The sequence below is a fragment of the Lontra canadensis genome, unplaced genomic scaffold (genome assembly GCF_010015895.1).
Source record: "Lontra canadensis isolate GAN:19392208 unplaced genomic scaffold, GSC_riverotter_1.0 scaffold32, whole genome shotgun sequence".
In the NCBI taxonomy this organism is placed as follows: domain Eukaryota; kingdom Metazoa; phylum Chordata; class Mammalia; order Carnivora; family Mustelidae; genus Lontra; species Lontra canadensis.
Window position 1 is genome coordinate 6,852,470 of NW_022631026.1, and position 24,126 is coordinate 6,876,595.

The 24,126-nt window shown below is 54.6% G+C and overlaps 1 protein-coding gene across 1 annotated transcript; it reads right to left on the reverse strand.

Moving 5' to 3' along the window:
* Positions 1–4,007: 4,007 nt before the first annotated feature.
* CYS1 (cystin 1) lies at positions 4,008–23,561 on the reverse strand. The gene is made up of 3 exons (XM_032866834.1): positions 23,210–23,561; positions 7,901–7,953; positions 4,008–4,380 (listed from the first exon to the last, which is right to left on the reverse strand). The coding sequence occupies exons 1-3, from the start codon at positions 23,540–23,542 to the stop codon at positions 4,266–4,268; spliced, it is 501 nt and encodes a 166-aa protein (XP_032722725.1). The 5' UTR covers positions 23,543–23,561; the 3' UTR covers positions 4,008–4,265.
* Positions 23,562–24,126: the final 565 nt, after the last annotated feature.

The window sequence follows — 24,126 nt, forward strand, 5'->3', positions numbered from 1 at the left end:
ACCTACACCGAGTGGCCCGACAGGGTCTCCTTCCTCGGGACCAGGCCCCCACCTGCTACCTGGATGGGCTTGGCAGTGACAGAGCTCCCTGCCAGCCATGGGCCGGTCAGGCCTCCCAGGAACCACGGGCGGTAGGAAGGACAGGAGCCATCTGTCCACCGAAAAGACGAGGAGGCTAAGATCCCCAAGTCACTCGCTGGAAAGTGAGGCCAAGACGGGAGTCCGGGCCTCCGCCCTCCACGCGGGCCTCTCCCAGTCCCCAGGCTCCCAGCTCTTGCTGTGGAGAGAAGCTGATCAGCCTGGCTCCTTCCTACCCCAAGTTCTCCAAGGATGAGGGAGGGAGTGGTGTGGACAGCAGGACCCAGACCCCCAGCGGCTCCCCGCCCCTCATCTGAGCTCACACGGGTCTTGGCTCATTCCTGTCACATCTGTCTTTTATCCCTCCAGGGTCCCCTGGCCCATAAGGCCGTGTTATTTTTATTTTCCACTCAGATCCTCTCCTGTCAGATTCGTAGGAAACTCAGCCCTTCCCTCTGCGGTTCCTCATCTTTCCCTACAAATTGTCCTAAATCTCTTGGGGCTTAGCGAGCCCAGATGGGGATCTTTCCAGCCGCAGCTCCCCAGGGGCTGAGCTAGGAAGTCCTAACAGTTGTTGCTGCTGCTGTGATCTCGCTGCCCAGTGGTGTCACTGTTGACCCCTGGCCACAGGCCCCCTGATGCTGGCAGAAGCCTGGGTCTTGGAAGGGCCACCCTGGGCCCTTGGTGCCACAAGAAACCACACACACTTTCAGCCTCCCGTGTGGCCGCACCCCAGACACCGACCGGCTCCACGGGGTGCCCATGGGATGGCCGCCTCCCGGAGGCTTAAAATAAGTGTCACCTTTCCTTCCTGGGGTCCACACCCCACAGAAAAGGCAGCTTTTGCTTTCCAATTCTGAATACTGACGACTTCACCACAGAAAGTAGAGCCTCACGCATCTGTTACTGTCGGATTAGTCCTCGGGGGTCCATATGCCCCCGTGGCGAAGGGCTGATTCCACCCCGCCTTCTTCCTAGCAGAGGGCACGGGCCTTCAGAGCCTCTGACGTGGTTTATCCTCTCCCTGGCACCCAGGAAAGGTTTCTTCCTGCCTAATTATCGCCAGAGCAGCAGGACCGCCACCCCCATGGCTTAGACCTCCGTGGGGGGCTATGGCTACTCTTCTCTGACAGCCTTTCCCCTCTCCGGACTGAATACATGTCTACAGGTGTCCCGGCCCCTGGGGACAGCGTGGCCTCCCTGGCGGAGACCAGATCTCACGCCTGAACCAGGCATCTGGCGGAGGCGGGGAGGCTCACAGCCGTGGGAGTCAGGAGATGGAGGTACAGAGGCTCTGGGGGGCTTCCCTGGGGGGCAGCACAGCTCACGATGGGCAGCCTAGTGGGAAGTGGTTCTAAGACTTTCGACCATCAAGGGGCGCCTGGGTGGCCCAGCTGGTAAAGCATCTGACTCTTGATTTCGGCTCAGGTCGTGATCTCAGGGTCATGAGTTTGAGGCCTGCGTCGGGCTCCATGCTCAGTGGGGAATCTGCTTGAGATTCTCTCCCTCTGCCCCTCCTCTCTCCCTCCCTTTCTCTCTCAAATAAATAAAATCTTTAAAAAAAAAAAAAAGATGATGACTTTGGCCCATCTCAGGAAAGCTCATCTCACAGTGAGGAGGAGGGTGGCCGGATGAGGCTGGGAGCCTGGGGGCCAGAGAGGAGTGGCTTGGGAACCCCAGTGGCAGAAGGAGGTGACAGTATGGCTCTGCTTCTGCCCCAGGGAAACGGCCACGATGTTTCTCAGAGACAGGAACGGAGTGTGTTTCCTGGATTCCTGGCCCTCTGCAACCTCTCAGTGGAGCGCGCCCACCACAGAAACCGGGAGACTCACTTGTGGTGTTCAGATGTCCCAGACCTCGACACGTGTCGTTGTCACTTTCGACCCTGAAGCCTTTCTCTTCCTCCTAGTGGAGCCGCCTCCCTCCCCATCTGTGAACAAGACCCGTATTCAGCTCTGGAGCCAGAGCAGGGCGCTGGGGCCCCAGGGGCACACGGAGCTGCTCCAGGAAGGGCTGGAGCAGCGAGTGGCCACCACAGGCCTTGAGACCCCATGTAGGCCCCCGGGCCTTCCCCGTCGCCCCCTGGGCCAGCGCCCCACAGGGCCTACTTGGCCACCTTCCACCTCACAGCTGGGGCACATGGTTTATTCGGCTGGCCACTGTCCAGAAGATACTTTCCCGAATTCAGGGGATTAAAAAAAAAAAAAAAGACCTGAGAACAACTGCTTTGCTTTGATGACGGGCTCTCACTTTGACACTGACACAGACCGTAGTAGCCCCAGGGGGACGTCTTCTTTTTCTGAACACTTTCATCTCGTGAACGGTTGTGTGAGGTTTCCACTGGAAAAGGCAGGAAACTGGCCAAATATGTTCCATTTTAACAAAATAATGATGTAAAACTGTAAACATTTTACATCACGAGATTCAAGGCCTAATGTGTCTGGTGGTGAGAAAAAAAATATTAACCACTTTTAAGAGAAATATCTGTATTATTAAAATAGAAATGGCTTTCATCTTTGATCAAAAGAAATGATTTGGGCTTGCATGGGGAGGAGCTCTGGCTGTGGGGGGGACCTGGGGCTGTTGGAAGGCCCCACGCACCGTCCTCTGGCTCGGCAGTACCAATCTCCCAGCGATGGAACATCTGACCAAAGGCTGTCTTGCCAAGTAATAAAAGTCGATGGAAACACCCATTTGCCTGTGACGGCAGCAGGCCTGTGGGTCTGGGGACAGTGCCAAGGGGCCCTGCATCTGTGCCCGAGATCTCACGTCTTGCCAGCGACGCCAGGGAGGTGGGAACTGTGACAAGTTGAGACCCCTTCTGGCTTTGGCAAAAGCTAACGTTGCACCCACGTGCCCCTTTGTTCTGACACCCTCCCAGCTGCTCCAGAGGGACCTGCCACCTGGACCCAGAACGCACGCCAGCCAGAGCCTTCTTCCAAGGCCGGTCATGCCTGCGCCCCCGCAGGGGTCCTGCCTTCCGGTCAGCCTCTGGCTCCCCCGGCCCCGTCTTGGATTCACAGCCATCCCCGGCAAATCGGCTTCCTCATCTGTCAGACAGGGACGTTCTTGGGCTCTCTTGGCCTCACCACGATGACTTTGTGCCTTCTCCCGGGTGGGAAGAGAGGAAACCAGTCCCACCAGGCTGGTGAGAGCAGGTATTCTCAAGACCTCCTCCAGGTGGGGCTGGGGTTCTCCCTCTACCCCCAGCTGCAGCGGCAGCTCTGTGCCCCACGGGGTGGCAGGACAGCAGAGATGGAGGAATCCTGGAATTGCCTGATCCGAGGTTGTCGGGGCTGCTATGCCTGGAAGAGCCTCCAGGGGTCAGTTTCTAGAGAGGGAAACTGAGGCCCACGGGGTGAAGTGGTTGCTCGCTCGGGATCAGAACTGAGGGCTCCAGCTCGCAGCCCCGCACGCGGCGTCCATCACACCTGCCCAGGAGGGGAGCAGGCCTCTATCCAGGGAGCCAGGCGGGCGGTGGCTCTCACGGCCCCAGCGCCGGGAAGGAAAAGTCAGAGAAGTTCTAAAGCTCAGACTTAATCCTTCCTACCCCGAGCGAGGCTGGGGTCCAGGAGCAGGGGTCTCCCCCAGGGACTGGTTAGAAATGCAGACTCTCCGGCCCCGCCCCAGACCCACAGAACCCCAGTTCACACATCCACATCTCCAGGCAGCTCGTGTACAGAATCACGGACATATTAGAGGCCCCAAGGGAGCCCGTCCGGGCCCCTCTCACTGAGGAGCCCCAGTCCCGGAGCAGAGAGGGCCATTCGACGTGGAAAGCATTTCGGGCTCCAGGAGAACCCCGCAGGCAAGGCCTCCCCAGAGACTGAGAGAGGAGCAGCTGGAGAGCACCTGCACGCGCACCTGGGGGCCGCACCTGCGCCCTCACCTGGGGGCCGCACCTGCACGCGCACCTGGGGGCCGCACCTGCGCCCTCACCTGGGGGCCGCACCTGCGCCTGCCTTCGCACCGGTGTCTGCGCGGCTGACCACCCCTTGCCAGCAAGCTTGAAGCTGGATCTTTGAAAGAACCAGGAGTAGCTGCATGTTGGAGGGGCTCAGCTCCAGCCAGAGCCTGGGCAGGGCAGGGCTGGGGGGTGGGGGTGCAACCCCAGTCTGGTGGGGGTGGGGCAGAGGAGCAGTGTCCGGCTGGCTGGGACAGGGGCCTGCAGGGCTGCTCCGGAGGCCTCAGTGACAGTACTCCCGCTCGATGCTGGCCATCAGCTCCTCTTCCGAGTAGTCGTAGGAGATGGCAGAGACGCCCGACTGCCTCCCGGGCCTCCTGTGGCTACTGTCCGGGGCTCTGGGGGCCAGAAGCACAGACAGCGATGTCAGGAGACAAGATGTTACCTTCAAACTCATCATCTCTACGATGGCCTACCCATTCGGGGACGTCTGACCCGTGCTCAAACCAAAACCCGAAAACCTTTGCCCCGGGATTAACTTCTTATTCTTTTACAGGACAAGCCTCTGCTTATTTCTCTTGCTTCATTGCCTACGACCTTGTCCGCCAAGACCTTACGTACCCTGCCTGGAAGCCAGCCCCTGGAGTGTTTCAGGGTCAGGGCCCGAGTTCAAATCCTAGCTCGGCCACTTACTAGGGCTACGACCTTGGACAAGGCATTTGTATCTCTGAGCAGGGTTGTTTTTTCCTCCCCTCTACATGGAGGTGTATTTCTAAGTCCATTCTGGAGCATGAGTAAGATAACACACAGAGAGCACGTGACACCCAGTCCCGCACATGGCACAGCCCTGAGCAAATGTGTGCTTCGTGTCGAGATACCCGTTTGCCTGATTTACTCACGGGGCCGGCACCCCTGTTGCAGGGGCGGGGGCGGGGGGTGGGGAATAGAGCTGCTCAGGACAGGACTGGGCATGGCAAAAGTGACCAGAGCCACACCCCTGTTCCTGGTGCCCGGGCTCCAGAAAGTGGTTCCCTCCAGCCTGCACCTGGTGGCCCATCCCCTCTCTGACTTTCTGGACATCACAGGGACTTTTGGGTGGTGTACCCTGTACCCCAAACTTCCCTTTCTCTCAGGCTGCTCCCTGCTAGTGTTGCCTGGCACTGGCCTTGGCCTCCCCGGCACCTCCCACAGGTGGGAGGGCGTGGGCACGGTTCAGGCTGCATCTGGAGGAGAGCTGAGCTCTGCAGCCCAGAGCTGCCTGTCGCCAGTTGGGGGACAGCGAGCCCCCCAGCCTGCTCTGTCGTGCTAGAGAAGGAGCCTGCACGGCTCTGCCGGTCAGACAGCTGGGGCCACTTCGTCCTGTGAACTCAGGGAGCCGGGCTGGGAGATCCTTGGGCAAGTGGGGACAGGAGCCACCAGAGCCACAAAGCTTCCCCCCCATGCCCCCTCAGCTTCTGTTACCCAATCCTGAGATCTCAGGTCAGGCCAGCCCTGTCCTCAAAGCCTGCTCGACCGGCTCAGCCCTGCCTCTTCCATGTCCCTCTGCAGATGTCATCAAGGATGATCGGGACTGGGGGGTCAAGGCCCACATGGCCCAGGTTCACATCAAACGTTCTTCCAACAAGCGTCTGGGAGACACCTGACCATGTGCCTGGAACGGTGAGGGACCAGACATGGGTCAGGTGTCCGCGATGCCTTCGAGAGGCAGAGTGAGGCCGGGAGCCAGACGGCCATGTGCGCCTCCTGCCTTACAGGTCATGAGTGTGGAGGCTGGGGGCCCGCAGATGAGGGGACATCCCAGCTTGCCAAGGACGGGGGTGGGGGGCGAGCATTTGGGGGGAGATACTTTAACAGGGCTTTGAAGGATTTTTCTCTTCAGCATTTTATTACAAAGACTTCCAAGCATCTAGAAAGTTTGAAATTGTAGATTCAATAATGAAGTAAATACACTTTTTTTTTTTTTTCTGTATTTACTTTATCACAAATCTCCTTCATCTGATTTCTGGAGGTATTTCAAAGTAAACTGCAGGTGTTAGGACATTTCTCCCAGAAATGCTGCTCTGCCGGGTTCTGACAGCAGAGCAGGGGTTGGGGGAGGAGGCCGGGAGGGAAGGGGGGCCACTGCCTCTGAGAGCTGTGTGGGGGCCACGGAGGGCCTGCAGGCAGGGGGAGGGGGACGGGGAACCACGGCAGATGTGGGGCGGGATACAGGGTCTCTCCTTAGAGGCCACAGAGCCCAAGTTTGGGGATCAGAGGAAGACCACTCCAGTCCTGAGCCGGACGTGGGCCAGCCTCCCTCGGAGCTTGCCTCCATGGCCCTCTCCTCCTCCCTGGGCAGCAGGGCTGACGGAGCCTGGCCGAGACTCCCATGAAAGCAGGTGAGGGAGGGAGGGAGGAGCGGACCCCGGTGAGGGTGGTGGCCTCCTGGAGTGTGCAGGGAGTGAAGGGGCCCCCTCGGTTAAGAGGCAGAAGAAAGAGCTAATTGATTCCAGGTAGAATTTAACCCTTCTAAACTCCTCAGGTTGACGAAAGCAGGAAAAATCACACTAATTCTCTTTAAAATCAGTGGAAACATTCAGCCAGCATGGAGCTGGGGCCCACAGGCAGGCGTGTCCCCAGGTCCCCAGCACGGAACCGCAGGCACGGGCGTCTGGGTCAGCTCAGCAGCGCCGGCCGGGGCCCCTGGCGCAACTACTGCAGAGGGACCCCGTGTCCCCCCTTGTACCCGAGACCACCCCCAGATGCCGAGTGCCAAGCCCATCCCCGGACCATACAAGGAGGGGAGGAGGGTCTGAGGGAGGACCAGGGCTCTCCACCGTGCTGACCAGGACTCTGGGCCCGAATCCACTGGTGCCGGCGGGTATAAGTGTTCCCACTTCCCGGGGTCCCAGCCTCCTCGCACTTGAGAGCGGTGGCCAGTGGCCGCAGCTTGACACTTGGCACCCTCTCTACCTGGGGGAACTTCCGGCTCTCCATGACCTCCAGGGCCCTGTGCTAACCGCCACCTGCCGGCACCCAGTGTCCTCAGCTGGAGATGCTGTCCAGGTGCTCCCTCCTCTTGCCTCCTCTGCGACCCCCCACATGGCCTTCCAACCAGCTGAATCATCACCAGCTCCTCCGGGAGCCCTCCGGCCTCTCCCGTTCCCTCTCTGAGCTCCCAGGAGCCCACTGCCTGCGCTTGTGAACAGACCAAGCTGCTCAGGGAAGGACCCCCGCAAACGTGTGGTCGCTAAGGGAAACCAGCCAGCTTCTTGCCCTGCAGCCGTTGGGAACTGGTCATAAAACAGCTGTTACACCAGAAGTTTTACACCTGTTCACATCTTAATACCAGAGACAGGGTAGATCACTGTGATCCCTTCAGAGGTGAGGAACCCAGGAGGATGCGGTGAGGGAGAACAGGCCAAGGGCCCAAGGTCACCCCAGCCGAGCCTCATGCTGGGCTGCTCTTGATGCCCTGAAACCCTCACGAGGCCCGGAGCCATGCGGGATGGCCCTCAGCAGAGGAGGTCTGGTCTCTGGGCCCAGGGCCTTATCTGACTCTTCCCCGGGGTTTTAAAAGCATTTTCCTGATAAAATTGTAACAGGATTAAAGGGGCCCCATCTGCCATCCCTCTGGGCTGTAAACCCTGGAAGGATCGTCGGCAGATGTCCCCCAGCACACAGTTTCTGCGTGAATGAGGGAGATCGGGAAGGTCCTCGATGATCTGGGTCAGAGCCTCTCTCTGGGGGAAGGTCACGGCCGCCGTGAGACCGTAGGGCTTCTGCACGTTTCCATGGATGGGACCTTCCCTGGCCAGGACCGTCCCTGGAAGGAGGGAGCTGCATCGGGCAGGGGAGCTGGGACCTGGGACCTGGGGGCCACACAAGAAGCTGTGGCCTCTGGCGGAGGGAATGCGCTCGCCCTAGCCTCGCACTCACCTGGAGATTCCGGCGCTCTCTGGGTGCTCATCAGTGCTCTGCTTTGAGGACACCTTGAGAAGGACAAAAGGAAGAAGCATCAAAAGTTTGCCAGGGGTGCGGCCCACCTGGGTTCTGGATTTCTGCTGGCAGTGGACAGCCACCGCGGTCCTAGAAAAACCACAGCCGGAAAGGCTCCCTCTGGCTTTCTGGTTCCGTCTGCTTCCTGCACAGGTCGGAAAGCTGAGGCTGCGGCAGCGGGTCACTTGACGAAGTTCACAGAAGCAACTCCCTGCCTTGTGGAGAGAGGGTGACCCAATCGCACTGCCCTATCTCTCACCTCTAGGCCTTCCCCTCGCCTCCACAAAGCTCTCTCTGTCCCCAGACAAGGGTGTGGAGACAGAGCTCACGTCCGTCTGTGGGCTTTTCCAGCGGTCGGTGCCGAGCCCTGGGCCCGCACCAGCCTGTCCCGGGGACCACAGCTTTACAATGAACCTTGACATCTGGTAAAGCAGGTCCTCCCACCCCACCTTTTGTTTTTTTTTTTTTTTTTTAAAGAATCTTGAATACTCTCTGTTCTTTGCCTTCCCCCATATTTGAATTGGCCTATTCCATGGGAAACAAATCTTGGGGATTTTGCTGGGGTGATATTAAGCCACAGATCATTTGGGGGGGAATTGATATCTTTATAATAATCTGCCTTTTGATTTATGAACTGGGACTGTTTCCCCTTCATTCAGGCCTTTAATGTCCTTTTTTTTTTTTTTTTAGGACTTTATTTATTTATTTATTTGAGAGAGAGACAGAGAGACAGTGAAGGGAGGGTAGGGGCAGAGGGAGAGGGAGAAGCAGACTCCCTGCTGAGCAGGGAGCCTGACGTGGGGCTCGATCCCAGGACCCTAAGATCATGACCTGAGCCGAAGGCAGATGCTTAACTGACCGAGCCGCCCAGGAGCCCTGTATGTCTCTTTTTAGACCAGTTCCTAGAAACTTGTATTTGTAATGCTATTATCACTGTCATCTTTTTAAAATTTTTATTTTATTTTTTTAACGATTTTATTTACTTATTTGAGGGGGTGGGGAAGAGAGAAGCAGACTCCCCGTTGAGCAGGGATCCCAATGCAGAGCTCGATCCCAGGACCCCAGGATCATGACCTGAGCCAAAGGCAGACGTGTGATTGATGGAGCCACCTAGACACCACAATATAAACTTTTTAAATAAAGTTTTATATCTCTTGTTGTTACAGAAATATGACTGAAATATATATATTTGGGGGGTTGGTGAATTTACCAACTCTTGTATTAGCCCTAATAATTTATTTATAGATTCTTTTTGTATTATTTTTATTTTCATTCACATTCTCTGAGAATAACAGCCATTTGATTTCCCCCTAGGCTTTCTGCACTTCTGGTGCTACATGAAAAGAAATGATGATAACAGACTTCTTTGTCTTGCTCCCTTATTGAAAGGGAAAGTTTCTATTGTTTCATAGCTTAATGTCTACTGTGGGTTTTTTCTCAAGCATCCTGGATCAGAGCCTCGTCTGGGTGCGATGGGCTGGTCATTTCTCCAGCTCTGTCTTCCAATGTGCTGATCTCTTCATCTTCCTCTAATCTCCTGCTAACCCACACCATTGGAATCTTTGACTTTATTTATTCTAGTTTCCATTTCTACAAGTAGTTGTGTTTGGTTCTTTTTCAAATATATCATGTCACTTTCTCTAGGCCCTTGTGCTTTGCAGGTATTTTCTTTAAACATAATAAACATAAATCGACTATAATCTGTTCCTGCAATCCAAACAACTGAAGTGTTCATTGATCTGTTTTGGAGGGGGGAGGGGCAGAAGGAGAGGGGGAGGGAGGCCCTCAAGCAGATTCCCCACTGATCGTGAAGCCTGATGCAGGGCTCAATCCCACGACCCTGAGATCATGACCTGAGCTGAAATTGAAAGTTGGACGTTTAACCAACTGAGCCACCCAAGTGCCCCTTCACTTGTCTGTTTTTGTTAACTCTTTTTTCTTCTGGTTTTTACTGGGTTCCGTCCATAGTTGGTTATTTCCTGTTGTGTGCTGCTCATTGTCCTTGGAAATGTCTTTGCGAGTATTCCTCAAGGCCCAAGAGGAAGATGACTTTTTTTCCAGGTACCTCGGTGGCATTTCTAGTCTGGGACCACTTGAAATTAAATCTATGCATTCAGGCCTGGTAGAGGGACCTTCCTTATTCTGCAGACAATGGGGACTTTTAAAGGTTTTGGTTTTTTTCCCTTTTCATAGTGGAAGAATTGCATTCCCTCATTCCATGATCCTACACAGCCAATAGAGAGAACTGCACTTTTCCCCCATTGGAAGCTGCTTATATCCCCTCCAAATTCTGTTTTAAAGCCCTCCTCCATCCTCTGACTCAGAGATGTAATCACATGGGTCAATCACTCACCAGCCCTTCACCCAGCACCCCAGCACACCCAGTGCTCCATCAGCAGCCACCTAGACATGCACTCTGCACTCGAGGTGCCGGAAATGTCACTGGAGAAGTAAGTTTTACTTATTTATTTATTTTAAAGATTTTATTTATTTATTTGACAGAGAGAAATCACAAGTAGGCAGAGAGGCAGGCAGAGAGAGAGAGGAGGAAGCAGGCTCCCTGCCAAGCAGAGAGCCCGATGTGGGGCTCGATCCCAGGACCCTGAGATCATGAACTGAGCCAAAGGCAGAGGCTTTAACCCACTGAGCCACCTAGGTGCCCCGAGAAGTAAGTTTTAAACACACCAAACAGTTAGCCAGATGTGTAAAAGCATAGTGCTGGGGGGTGGATGTTGCTATAAAATGTGCGATTGGAGAAGGTGGGCACTATGGTAGTCAGAAGCATGAGTTTTGAAAGAGAGATAGCCTAAACCCTGGCCTACCAGCTCTGTGGTTCGGGGTGGTTGTCTTGACCTTTCTAAGCAGTGGTTTCCTCGTGTGCAAAGCAAGTTTACTGGGAGATACTTTAAAGTCATTCCAAAGTGCCTGGCACTTAGTAAGTTCTCGGTAAACACTGGCTGTTACCATTTCTATTATCATCGGACAGATGCTGCATACCATGCTGTCTACTAGTTATTAACCCATTAGTATTAATTAGTCCTCCCCAGCAAGAGTAACACTTCTCCCGAGCTTACAGCTCTCCAAGCTGAGCACAGGACAAACACGGGGTATTTTCCGAATTAAGTCGAATGTCAAGTTGCTGGGTTGTTATAATCTTCAGTTTAAAGTCTATATAGCAGTTGGCATAGTAGAGTACAAACAGCATAATAGAGAAAAGGGCTCAAATCCCAGTTGTGTCATTTAATAATGATATGCCTTTGGGTGGATTGTGAGGCTCTCTGAGCCTCAGTTTACCCATCTGCATAATGGTATCTTGGCCCTCAGGACTGCTGTGAGATGAGAGATTATCCATCCAGCTCATCCTTAGCATAACAGCGATCCTACAGGTGACCAAGAAACATCACTTGAACCATGTGAACCAACGTCCAATCCAGGGTAACCTCTGACGAAGTCCCACAGGCAGGTGACCAGAGCGCGTGATGAGGTCGGTTGAGGGGACTTGGTCTTGGTCTTCGAGGCATAACCAGAGGTCCCTGTACAATACACTCTTCCCTGAGAAATTAGCTCTGATGTGTTTCTTGGGAAACGTTAGTGATGGGAAGTGGAAGCAAGCACACACTGGGTGTGGCCTGCCGATGCCAGCCCCGTAGGGATGGGCAGGGGAGGGCCAGCCAGCCTCAACGCGCTTCCGGTAAAGGTTATTCTTGCCTGCCCAACACGGCAAGTGGAGGCTGGCCCAGAACAATGGTGCACAGCCCAGTCCCAGCAGTACCGCCAAGAGCTGACCGTGACCACTGGTGGCTGGCGACCTTGCCATGGGGAACTTACTATCATGGCGCATTTCTTTGAACACTCATTCTTGCCTTTGGGGAGTATAAAGATGAAGAGGAGATGACTTCCAAGTCAGCAAGGAATTCACAGTCGGAAGAGGGACAGAGAGTAGGGATGGAGTGAAGAAAGAAGACAGGAAGTAACACACACACACACACACACACACACACACACACACACTTACCCACACTGCCTCTTGAAGCCACCCATCCCATCTCAGAGCAGCTCAGACTATCTGAATGTTCTTTTTTTTGATCTGCTTTGTTTTAAGTAGGCTCCACACTGGGCATGGAGCTCAATGCAGGGCTTGAACTCATGACTCTTAGACTGACACCCGAGCAGAGATCAAGAGTTGGGCGCTTAATCAAGTGAGCCACCCAGGCGTCCCTGAATGTTCTTTTTAATTAAAAACAAAATTCCATGATAAAATGCACATAGCCTAAAATTCACCATCTTAACCATTTTGAAGTGTATATTCCAGTATTTTTTTTAAGATTTTATTCACTTATTTGACAGACAGGGATCACAGGTAGGCAGAGAGAGAGGCAGAAGCAGGCTCCCTGCTGAGCAGAGAGCCCAATGCAGGGCTCGATCCCAGGACCCTGGGATCATGACCTGAGCTGAAGGCAGAGGCTTTAACCCGCTGAGCCACCCAGGCACCACAAAGACTTTATGTATATTCCAGGATTAAGTACATTCATATTGTTGTGCAACCAATCTCAAGAGCTCTTTCCATCTTGCAAAACAGAAACTTTGTCCCCATTAAACAGCTCCCCGTCCTGTGCATCCCCCACCCCAAGCTCCCTCCTACTGGCTCTATGAGTCTGACCACCTTGTCTAAGTGGAAACCTAGAGCATTTGTCCTCTCGCGTCTGGCTGATCTCAGCTGACGCGTCTTTGGGGTTCATGCACGTTGGAGCAGGTGTTAGGATGCCCTTCCCTTTTAAGGCTGGTTAATATCCTGCTGCGTGTGTGTACTACATTCTGTTTCTCCATCCGGCTGTCAGGTCGCTTGCACATTTTGGCTGCTGCGAATACCACTCTTGTGAACAGGGCTAGACAGAGATCTCTTTGGGACCCTGCTTTCAACTCTCTCGGGTACCCGTGAAAGTCTTTGCTTACATGGCCACTGACCTGCCTCCCGACGGCTTTCGGTCGCTGGGCCTGCCTGCATTCCCAGGAGCTCCAGAGAAGAGAAGCAGTAGCTTGCCAGCCATCCCCAGCTGCTTTTTCAACGTCATGCTATCTGCACCCTTGCGCCTCTCGTCAGTTTCAGCCGGAAGCCGCTTCCACCGCCACCTGCTTTGGCCAGGCCCCCTCATCACCAGACTCTGTGAACGTTGTCACAAATACAGTTTCTCCCAGCGGGAGAGTCAGACCTTTGCAGGATCAGCCCGTCTCCACTGCCCCACTGCTTTCCCTGCCATGAACGGTGACACACTGCTGGCCTCACGGGGCAGCTAGGACTGGGCACACCATCACCAGCGGGGACTGCACACCCTGCAGCCAGGTTCGGAAGGGACGTGGTGCTCTTGCTTTCATAATCTTCCTGATGGCTCAGGCTTGTTACATTTGCTCCATGTTTACTGAAGTTTCTTCCTGTGCCCGAGGTCTGAGTGTGCGGTCCTTTCCTTGTCAATGCGTTTCAGCCTTTCACTTGACTTTGTCAGATGTGGACCGTGTTAGACACCCTCCCAGAAACCCAGCTCACTGAGACAGCAAAGGGAGGTTGGATGAAAAGCAAAGACACAGCAGCCCCTGCTGGCGGCTCCAGGCCTAGCGTGGACGCACGTTCCAGCCACCCGCCAGCTGGCAGCTGGCCACCTCTGGGCCAGACAGACATTGGGAGCCCGGGGGGCCATGGCGCCTGGGCTGAGGACGGTGGCCGTGGGAACTGGGCTGAGCTCAGGGAGAGTGTGAGTGTGTGCGGGTGGGCGGGGGATGTGTGTGTCATCACTCGCGATCCTGTGCAGGCTTGGAGGAACACACAAGCGCTGGGGAGGGAGTGAATCAGAGGGTCTCTTAGTCTCCTCACACTCCTACACTAGGGCACTTTGGAAAAAGCAAAGTATCAGTGGTTAATTTTTAGGAAATGTACTGTATCTTTTACTTACCAAAACGTCTCTGCTCTGTTTCTTCTATTTAGAGAAGAATTTAACTCTTCATGTTCACACTCACACACACACACACACACACACACACACACACACAGGTATCAGTGATATGCAGAATTGCCACAGATTTGTAAGGAATCCAGTTCGGTAGCCTTCCACGGTAAACCATCCCGGCCCTCAGCCCACTCTGTGGTCCTCCCTGCTTCCCTCGGCCACGCTCCTGCCTCCCGGCAACCACTGTCCCTGCGGATCTGTGGCTCCGTCTGGAAGCCACGACCGGTGCGGAATCACACAGCGTGCGCCCTTTTCCTGGCTTCTTTCCCTCAGTGTAGGATTCTGAGATCCATCCACGTTGTGTGTAGCAGCATTTCACTGCGCCCAGTGTGGGGCTCGAACTCACGACCCCAGGATCAAGAGTCGCGTGCTCCACCCACGGATGCCACCAGGAATCCCAGTAGTTTTCTCCCTTTTATGGCCGGGTAATAATATTTCACAGCCCGGGAAGACGTCCCCTTCTTCATTATCGAAGAATTATCCTTCTTAGAAGCCCAGGTTGGTCTGGTTGGTTGAGGGTTTTATGGCTCCTTGTCTCACGATGGACACTTGAACACATAGTGTGGAGAGAACAGCCTGAGGGCAGCCCTGGTGCCTGGCCTCCCCAACTCCGCCAGGTCCCCTGTTGTGCCTTGCAGTGTGTGTGTGGGGGGGGGGGGGTCCAGCCCTCCCACCGCCAGGGGGCGCTCCTGTCCCCACACGCCCCACTCCAAGGCCTCCCAGGGCTCCCCGGGGAGAGCTGTTCTGCATGAATCAAATGACCACCAGACTTTTCCCAAAGGAGACTCTGACTCTGAGACCACCGGCCGGGGAGCCCCCACCTCCCTTCACAAGACCATGACTTCACGAAAGTGTTTCCAAAGAGAATGAAGGCCTGGAGAAGCGAAACGAGGTGGGATTGGAGGAAAAGGACAATCAATTGCATTTATAGTGTTTTCTCACCTTATAAAGCACAACCACATTCATCTTCACACCATTATAGACACTGGGGACTCAGCTGGACTCACGGATGGGCTGCAGGCGGACCGTTGCCCACCCTGGGGGCGGCCCTGATCTGGGGGCACGGGCCCTTGAATGGGGAGGGAGATGACCTGGCGTGGCTCCCAGGGGACCCGCCGGGCCCTGGGGCAGCTCCCCCTGCTGAGCCCCAAAGACCTCCCCGATTCAAATGAGATGTGGGCCTCATGGCCTTGACTCCCTTCAGGGTTAGTGACTGATTCTCCAACTGGAAAGAGACCACCAGGTTCTAGGACACTGGATGTTGGGAGGAAGAGGCCAGCAGTCTCCTTCCTTGCTGGTATCGGGCTCCTGGCCCTGAAGGAGGTAAGAACCTTGGGTCTCCCCAGACTCTTGCTGGCCCGTCACCAGAGCCCAGGCACCACTTGTCCCAGCCCCTGAGGGAGCTAGAGCTCCTGGGCGCAGAAAGTCTTCACCAGCACCGCTGGATGTCAGGCATGCGACAGCGACCCACGCCCTCCCCCCGCTTCGCCTCTCCACCCAGCACTCAGTAGCCACTGCTCAGGTCAGGCGTTGCGGGGCTGGGCTCTCACCCCGTGCACAGCAGCCGCCATCCTGCAACCATGGAGGGAGGGAGCCCTCCAAGGTCACCAGCCGACCCACATCTCCAGGCACTGTGCATTTCACAGTTTACAGCCTCACTGTGTTTACAGGTCCCCTGAGGGGAGGACTCTGCCTTCAGCGTTTGATCTTCCCCAGGCTTAATCTTCTTCTCCCCCAGTCCAAGTGCTTCCCCCCACCACACCCCAGCCCAGCTGTCTGCAGGCCAATGCTCACGAACCACTCTCCGCAGTGGACATGAATCTCAGACGGCCCCTGGAACTGGTCCACCTCCCGTTCCGACCCGACGTGTAAGGCACTGAGCGTGATCATAGGCTCAACTACACAAGCAAGAAGCCCCCGCGTCTTTCTAGAAACTCGTCTTCCTTTGCTTGTCACACCCACCTGTCACCTGGTCTTCTCCCACCGTCTCTGCCCCAGATCAGTGCAGTACCCTCCTACCCGAGCTTCCCACTCCTGCACAGTCCCCGCTCATTCCCTCCCCGCTGCCACCTCTGACCTTCCGAAAGGGAGGCTGGCCTGGAGAGCAGGCACGAGAAATAAGGCGATGTCTCCGGGAAGGGACCTGGGGAAAAGGTGGCGACGGTGGGAGGGACACTTTCTTTTCAGGACATCTTTCACATCTTCTCTCCTGTGCATGTCTATTACCTCTTCTGATTTTAAAATCAACATTTAAGTATAATAAACACAGACAACTTCTATGAGCTCCCCACTGCCTACACGATGAATTTCCACCCCTTAGCCTAGAGGGCTGTGAAATCCGGACTCCAGGCGACCCGCTTGCCTTTTGCACTCCACCCAACATCCCCTCGCTGTCCGGCTATAAGGGGCTGCACACTGTTTCATCCCTTTGGGTTTTCCACATGCTGCCCCCTCTGGACTGCTTCATCCCTTTCCTGCTGCTGGAAAACTCAGCCAATCCTTCAGAACCAACTCAGACGTCAGGCCCACCGGGAAGACGCCTGCCTCCGGTGGGATCATTCAACCCCCTGGGTGTGTAATACTTCCGACACACCTGTGCTGCAGGGCTTCCCTGATGAACGACAAAGGTGCGTTTACACAACCCTCCAGAACACAGCTAGGAGCTTTCTGAGCGTCAGCACTACGTTTGACTCCTCTGTGTTTCCTAGATTGCTCAAATACCACCTACTCCCACTCAAATTTGTGTGCTTTGGTATAGATCACATCTGAATGCAGACGACAGTAACTCTTCAAAACAGTGGCTTTATTTTCTTTGCCAAAAGTCCATCATATCATCCATCACGTTTAAGTCTCTCTGGTGATCTGCTTTCCAGCCACGTAATCATTTTGACTGCTGTTTTTCCCTTCACCTCCACGGTAGCTGTGAACCTGGACTACCCCGAAGTCCTGGCTGGTGGGAACACACAAGCCTTATCCCGGTCCTCCTCTGCTAGAGCAAAACAGAACCTTCACAAAAATGCTGGAAGATGGATTCATTCCGCCTAACTAGAACGCATGATCGGCCTTGACCTTCTTGTAAAAACAAAATGTGCTACCTTTGCAGCAACAATAAAGTTTCCAGAAAATGAGGGGCCCCTGGCTGGCTCAGTCAGTAGAGTGTGTGATTCTTGATGTTGGGGTTGTGAGTTCAAGTCCCGAGTTGGATATAGAGATTATTTAAAAATAAGAACTTTAGGGGTGTCTGGGTAGCTCAGTCAGTTAAGCGCCTGCCTTCAGCTCAGGTCATGATCTTAGGGTCCTGGAATCGAGCCCCGCATAGGGCTCCTGCTCAGCAGGGAGCCTGCTTCTCCTTCTCCCACTCCCCTTGCTTGTGTTCCCTCTCTTGCTGTCTCTGTCAAATAAATAAATAAAATCTTCAAAAAAAAAAAAAAAAGAAAAAGAAAAACTAAGATCTATAGGGGCACCTGGGTGGCTCAGTTGGCTAAGCGTTGGACTCTTGATTTCACTCTGGTCATGATCTCAGGGTCCTGGGATCCGGCCACTTCAGGCTCTGCCCTCAGGAGAGAGTCTGCTAGAGAGTCTCCTCCTCCGCCTCTCCCCATTCACTCGCATGCTCGCGCTCTCTCTTTTTTTCTCTCTCAAACATAAATAAAATAAATCTTTAAAAAATAAAAACAAATAAAATCCTAAAAAAACAAAAAACTTCCCAGAAAACAAACTTCCCTAGATCTTGATCAGCCCAGATTTATGAGGCAGGAGGGGGAAAAAGTCTGAACTACATAATGTGGTAGTAAAGGGGCAGAATTTGTGTTTATTGGGTTGTATCAGAGTTTCCTCTCTAAGAGTGCCCTTGAATTTTACTAGTGCATTTAATCTCAAAGACGTTGTATATCCAGCCCGTCTGGGACTGAGATTTTATGGTTAATAGGGCATCCTAAAAGAGCCATCCTTGACTATCTACTGCCACTGCACTGGAGAAAGAACCTTCCCGAAAGCATTGACTACACTCTGGTCCCTTGCCCCTCATTCTCCATGAACCCCAGCCCTCGGATCTCCAGGTTGCTAAGGTCAGTGGCCAGTTCCCTGGCTTCATCCTGGTCATCCCATCAAGCAGCATTTACAAGAGCTGCTCCCCTCTCCCTTCTCGAAACGCTTTCCTCCCTTGGTTTCCAGACATGGCGTCCTCTTGGATTTTTCCCCCGTTACTGGTTGTCCCCTTTGGCATGTCCCCTTATCTTTTCTGCGTCTAAACACAGCAGGGCCGGGTCCTTGGCTCCTCTCACACAAGCTCACACACATACACACCCGCAGCAGTGCTTGCCTGGCACACACGAGGGTGTTAGCTGGCATCGTTGTTACTGGTGTTCTGATCGACCCTCCACGCGCCTCTGTTCTGCCGGCTCCCACGCTCAGCTCCCATGCTCTGCTCGGCTCCCCCTGAGCCCCAAGCACTTACAAAGACCTCTGTGTCAGTGGGCCAATGGCCTAACAGTGGCCAGAGGACCATGATGCTCTGCCTAGACACTGGGCGCCCATCCTGGGCACCAGCCTGTCTCCCGCTACCCTGACCTTGCCCTCTCCACTCCAACCACACCGCCCAACCCGCTGCTCTCGGGGCAGACCCTCCAGGCTCCACCCCAGGACCTCTGACTGGCTGACCCCTCAGCTTGGAACAGCAGTTCCCACAGAAGTGGGGCAGTCCTCACCTCCTCCACAGCTTTCCCAAGTACTACCCCTCAGTGACACCATCCCTGCCCATCTATTAAAATAAGGACAACCTGGACCCACTCCTGTTCTCCCCAGCCCCTGCTGCTGTACTGTTCTTTTTTTAATTTGAGAGAGAGGCACTGGGGGGGAGGGTCAGAGGGAGTGGGACAGACAGAATCCCAAGCAGACTCCACACAGAGCACAGAGTCCGACGTGGGACTCAATCTCACGACCCTGAGATCATGACCTGAGCCAAAATCAAGAGTCAGACCCTTAACGGACCAGGTGCCCCTGCTTTTATTGTTCTTTGTACTTTATTTTGTTCCCTGGTGGACTTACTGTCATCAGAATGGTAGCAGAGCTTCTGCCCGTCTGAGTCACTACGTACACCCAGCACCTCGAATGGCACGTGGCCCGAGCTGAGCGCACGGACCAGCCGTGCAGGGCACCTCCTCGAGCTACCAGAGCACCAAGGACCAGAGATAGCACTGCACTGTTAGAAGACTAGAATTGGTGGCGCCTGGGTGGCTCAGTGGGTTAAAGCCTCTGCCTTTGGCTCAGGTCATGATCCCAGGGTCCTGGGATTGAGCCCCTCATCGGGCTCTCTGCTCAGCAGGGAGCCTGCTTCTTCCTCTCTCTCTTCCTGCTTCTCTGTGATCTCTGTCTGTCAAATAAATAAATAAAATCTTTTTAAAAATTTAAAAAAAAAAGAAAGAAAACTAGAATCGGATTAAATAACTTAATACAACCCAAACCCAAACTGTCAGCTCTCCTCACATAATTTTTCCATCCTAAATAGTTTTCCATTTTAATATCCCACTAAAATGCTGTTGATTTTAAAGTCCCACTGGCTTTGGGAAAGGCATTCTGCCTTGTACACCTAACATTGCACAGACATGAAGGTGGAAATGAACCCAGGACAGCAATAGGAGACGGTTTCGCTAAAGTATATGGACTTGATGGATATTTTGTATTTATTAAAATCATTAAAAATACTATGCAGCCATATAAAAGCTGTTTAAGAGATAGTTTTAATATAAAAATTCAAAAGGGAATATTATAGTTTCACCAATATCAACATAATGCCGCTTGTAGATACCTATGTAGATAGGAATATATATATATCATACATAGTGATATATATCATCGATTTAAATACCTCTTAAAAGGGGCACCGGGTGGCTCAGTTGGTTAAGTTCTGACTCCTAATGGCAGGTCATGATCTCAGGGTCTTGAGATCGAGCCCCGCATCAGGCTCTGGGTGTGGAGCCTGCTTAGGATTCTCTCTCTCTCTACTCCCTCCCATCCCCAATCTCTCTCTCTCTCTAAAATAAATAAATAAACATAAATACTTCTTAAAACTTAACTTTAAAAATGCCAGTTTTAGACCATGGCAATACTTCATTCTTACCCAGCAACCTTCACTGTATCAGGAAAACAACCAAGAATTAAGAAATGAGACAAACATGAGCACTTGATTAACTCGAATATTTGCCACAAAACCCACTGGGCAAAGAGATGATTCTCCGGGCCAGGGAAGAACCTCTCTCTGGCCTGACCTCGAAGGGTCCTGCTCTTCCTTTAAACACAGAATCCGCAGGCGTGGGTATGTGACTCCAGCCCCTCCCCCAAGGGCAGCTCAGAGAGGGACCACTAGGGTGGGGGTTGCTCAGGGACAGACAATGGTTACAGTGTGACAAGCATCATAACTGTTAGGGCCATTTTGATCATAAGGGTACAAGGTACAGGAGGCTGACTGCCCAGAGTCTGATCTCCACTCCGCCATAACTGTGCGGCTTTGGTTAAGTTGTTTAACCTCTCTGTGCCTGTTTTCTTTCCCATCTCTAAAAATGGACGAGAGTAATGCTAAAGACGAAAAGAGTTAATGCGTGTCCGAGACCCAAGTGCACGTTGAAATATAAGCTACGACTATTTTTGAACAAAGTCGAGTGTAATCCATAATATTCAGGATGATGGCTCAGAGATATGCATAATCAGTCTCCAAGAGAGTCTAATCAACAGCGGTTAAAATTTTTAAACATGGGTGCTTAAAGGGATAGTTTCACTTGAGTCTGATACTGTCTTATGAAGAATACCTCTCTCTTTCAAAATGCTAGATAGTTTAGAACCTAAGGAAGGTTTTCGTCCTTCCCTCCTCAAGAAATTTAAATTGTGTCATTTACTTGCTCAGTGAAACATTTGCTCTGTCCTTGGGAACAGCATCTCTAACATTTCGGAGAAGGGCCGACTTCTATGTATGGGTTGAAGTTGGCCCTTTGGTTTTTAGATAGTCAATATTGATACAACTAAATACCAATTTCTCCCTAGCTCAATGATGTCTCGTCGACTCAGAATCTTATAAGATGTACAAGTGCCGAGAGAATCAGTCCAAGGAGGTCATCTGTACAGCAAAAAGCATAAACCTCACAACTGAGCGGAAAGGCGATTGACCTTCTAACTGTGAACTTTACAGTCAAGAAATTAGGAGCCTGGACCTTTTCACTTCATCTCCTCACACCTGAAAATAATTGGACTCGAGGAGCTTTCCTACAGATCTAATAATCTAAGATTCTAGGATTGACTCAAGAAATAATTATGGCACAAAAGGTACATACAATCCACCTCCAGAAGAACCACCCCCGCTGGCCGATTTTCCCTCCCAGGTACCTCCACCTCCCCTCGGTCCTGCTTCATTCAGGACCTGCTCACTCACACCACCACAGCAGCCCCCAGCGGGCTCTCTCGGTCCCAGGCTTACTTGGGCCAGCCCATCATCCCACAGCTGTTCGTGTCCTCTTCCTAAAACACAGCATGCTGCACCCACAGCCCTTCAGAGATAGCCATAGCTTTTAGGATGACGTCCAAACTCCTTAAGGTGGGGAAACTCCCGAATGACCTGAGAGCGTGGTAGCGACCCGTCAGCATCTCCCACCCAGGCCCTCCCCATCCACAGCCTGGGCACCGCAGACCCCATCGCCTTTACCCACGCATGCAGGGTTCCTTCTGCACAAATGCTCCTCCCTGCTTGTCTGCCTGGCTAAGGCCACAGATCCTTCCAGATTCAGGTCAAGGGCCGTCCTTCTGGCGTGTCACCCTGACTTCTCCAGGGAACTGGTCCCTCCTCCTGTGGGCTCTGTGCAAGTCTGTCTCAGCACACTGTGTTCTGCTTTTTGTCTCTCTCCCCCAGCTGGACTGTGAATCGCTTTTGGGCAAGGACCGCGTGCCATCTGTGTTGGCTTTAGCACCCAGCGGGGTGCTGGGCTCGTAGAAATGACTGGGACAGTGAGTAAGGCAGCCCTGCTCCCTGAGAGTCACTGATACTCAGCGTATCAGGGGGAAATCCATTCTTTTCCTTTTCCTCTCGTTTTCACTTTGAGAGTTTCCAAGGCGCTTGAAACTTGGACACTAGATGATTGCTTCCATGCTCTCTGAGAATTTCCCCCAAGTTTCTCAACTGTTTATCCATTTCTAGTGTTATATAACTGAATGGTGACGTAGTCCTGAAGGAATCTTGTGAACGAATTCAGTCCTACTCACTGCGGCTCACTTTGGGAGGGTAGCAGGGGACAGGGGACAGGCAGGAGGATGGGGTGGGGTGGGGGCTGAGACACTCTGCACTGTCTGATTTGAGCCACTTCTCCTCCCCACCCCTCAGGGAGGCCTTTTCAGGATTCTGCTGCTTGTTGGCTGCCCCCAGAAGACACTTCCCTGGGTCCTGGCAGTTAAGCCTGTCGGGCTCCAGAAAAGGGGGCGCTGCCTTTGGCATCCGCTTCATGCCCGGCAGCTGAGAGTCAAGATCTTGTTCATTCTGCTCTGCTGGAGAGAAAACTGTTGCCAAACCAGAGCGCTCGTTTTTACTGTTTTTCTAGAACAACAGGACTATTATTACAAGTGTTCTGGAAGAGAGGACCGGGAAGCTAAAAACAGATTCCACAGCATCTTAAAAATAGCCAGTAGCATGTGAATTGCTCGACTAGCAAGGCAAGACTCTTGACGTGTCTGACACATTTGTGAACCACTGTTTGGCTACCGGTCCCCACCATTTCGCAGCCTCCTCTTGAGAGAAAAGCCAGCATCCCTGGCCAGCTCCCACCTGGGCTGGAAGGGCTCTGGGATGCTGTGCTTTGAGGGTAGACACACAGTTCTAGAAGGCGAGCTCTGGCCAGAAGACAGCCTGGGAGACGCATTTCTGCCAAGGGATGTGTGTCTCCCCCGCCCCCTCTCTTCCAGGCTGCTCCCAGCACTGTCACCCCAGACTCGAGACAGTGAGAGCAGCACCCAGAAGGGGCAGACGGGGAGAAAATCAGAGGGGGTGCTGGGGAAGGACAGGCCGCGTGATCAGCGGGACATCTCGGAGGCATTCGGAGACACAGAGACGGTGGGTGACACTCGGGCAGAGGGGGACGGGCGCCGCGCAGGCCGAGGGGCGGGGGGGGGGTGCGCGGAGGCGGGTGGGAGGAAGCACGCGGCTGGGGGCTGGGGGGACTGGGGGTGCTGGGGGACAGGGCGCGGCCCCAACGGCTCCGCGGGCTCCCACACTCACCGGGCTCCCGGCGCCGGCTGCGGGTCGGGGCCGCGCCGGACCCCGCGGGGCCAGCTCCCCCGGGCCCCAGGCCGCCGACTCGGCCAGCAGCTGGTCCAGCAGGCGCAGGGTCTCGTCCCCGCCGTCGGGGGGCGCCGCGGGGCCGGGGTTGGGCTCGGCTGCCCCCTCAGCCGCCTCCGCCTTCCCGGCCTCCTCCCCGGCGGCCGCCGCCGTCGCCGAGACCAGAGGCCGCGTCCCGCCCTCCGAGGCTGCCCCACCGGACCCCGCCGGCCGGCTGTCGGGGCCGCGGAGTCGCCGCAGGGCCCGGCCGCTCCGGCTGCTGCCGCTGCCCATGGCGCCCCAGCCGCCCGCCGGGCAGGCGTGTCTCGCCGCCAGAGCGCGGCCCCGGGGCGGGAGCGCGGCGGGGCGGGGACGCGGGAGGGGGCGCGGCCGGGGGCGGGGGTGCGGACCGGGGCCGGGGTTGGAGGGGTCGGTGAGGTGCGGGGGACGCGATCTGGGGGCAGGGATGCAGGACCCGGCGAGCCGGGGGTTGGGGTGCGGATCCGGGCCTGGGCGGGGGTGGGGGGTGGCGTGGGCGCTAGGGGGAGGGGCGGCGGGGGGACCGGGACGCAGACCCGGGTTCCGCCGGCGGTGGAGGGGGGTCGGGGCGCTAATGAGATGCGGATCCGGGCCTGAAGGGTGAGGGGCCGAGATGGGGGGGGGGGACGCGATCCGGGGGCGGGGACGCAGGCAGGGGCGCGACCGGCGTTTGGGGTGCGGACCCGAGCGAGGGGTGAGGGGTCCAGAGCCGGCGGCGAGGGCCAGGGCCAGGGGTGGCGGGGAGGCGGGGGCGCGGCCCCAGCCTGTGGAAGGTGGCGCAGGGAGCGAGACCCGGGTGCGGGGCACTGGGGTGGAGGGTCGGGGGCACTGGGGCGGGG

Excerpts from the sequence above, each read along its gene's own strand:
- CYS1 (XM_032866834.1), bottom strand. The coding sequence starts at position 23,542 with ATGGGCAGCGGCAGCAGCCGGAGCGGCCGGGCCCTGCGGCGACTCCGC. Across the intron at positions 7,954-23,209 it reads CAGCCGGCGCCGGGAGCCCG|GTGTCCTCAAAGCAGAGCAC; the intron begins GTGAGTGTGGGA and ends GTCCTTCTCAAG. Across the intron at positions 4,381-7,900 it reads GAGAGCGCCGGAATCTCCAG|AGCCCCGGACAGTAGCCACA; the intron begins GTGAGTGCGAGG and ends TCTGGCCCCCAG.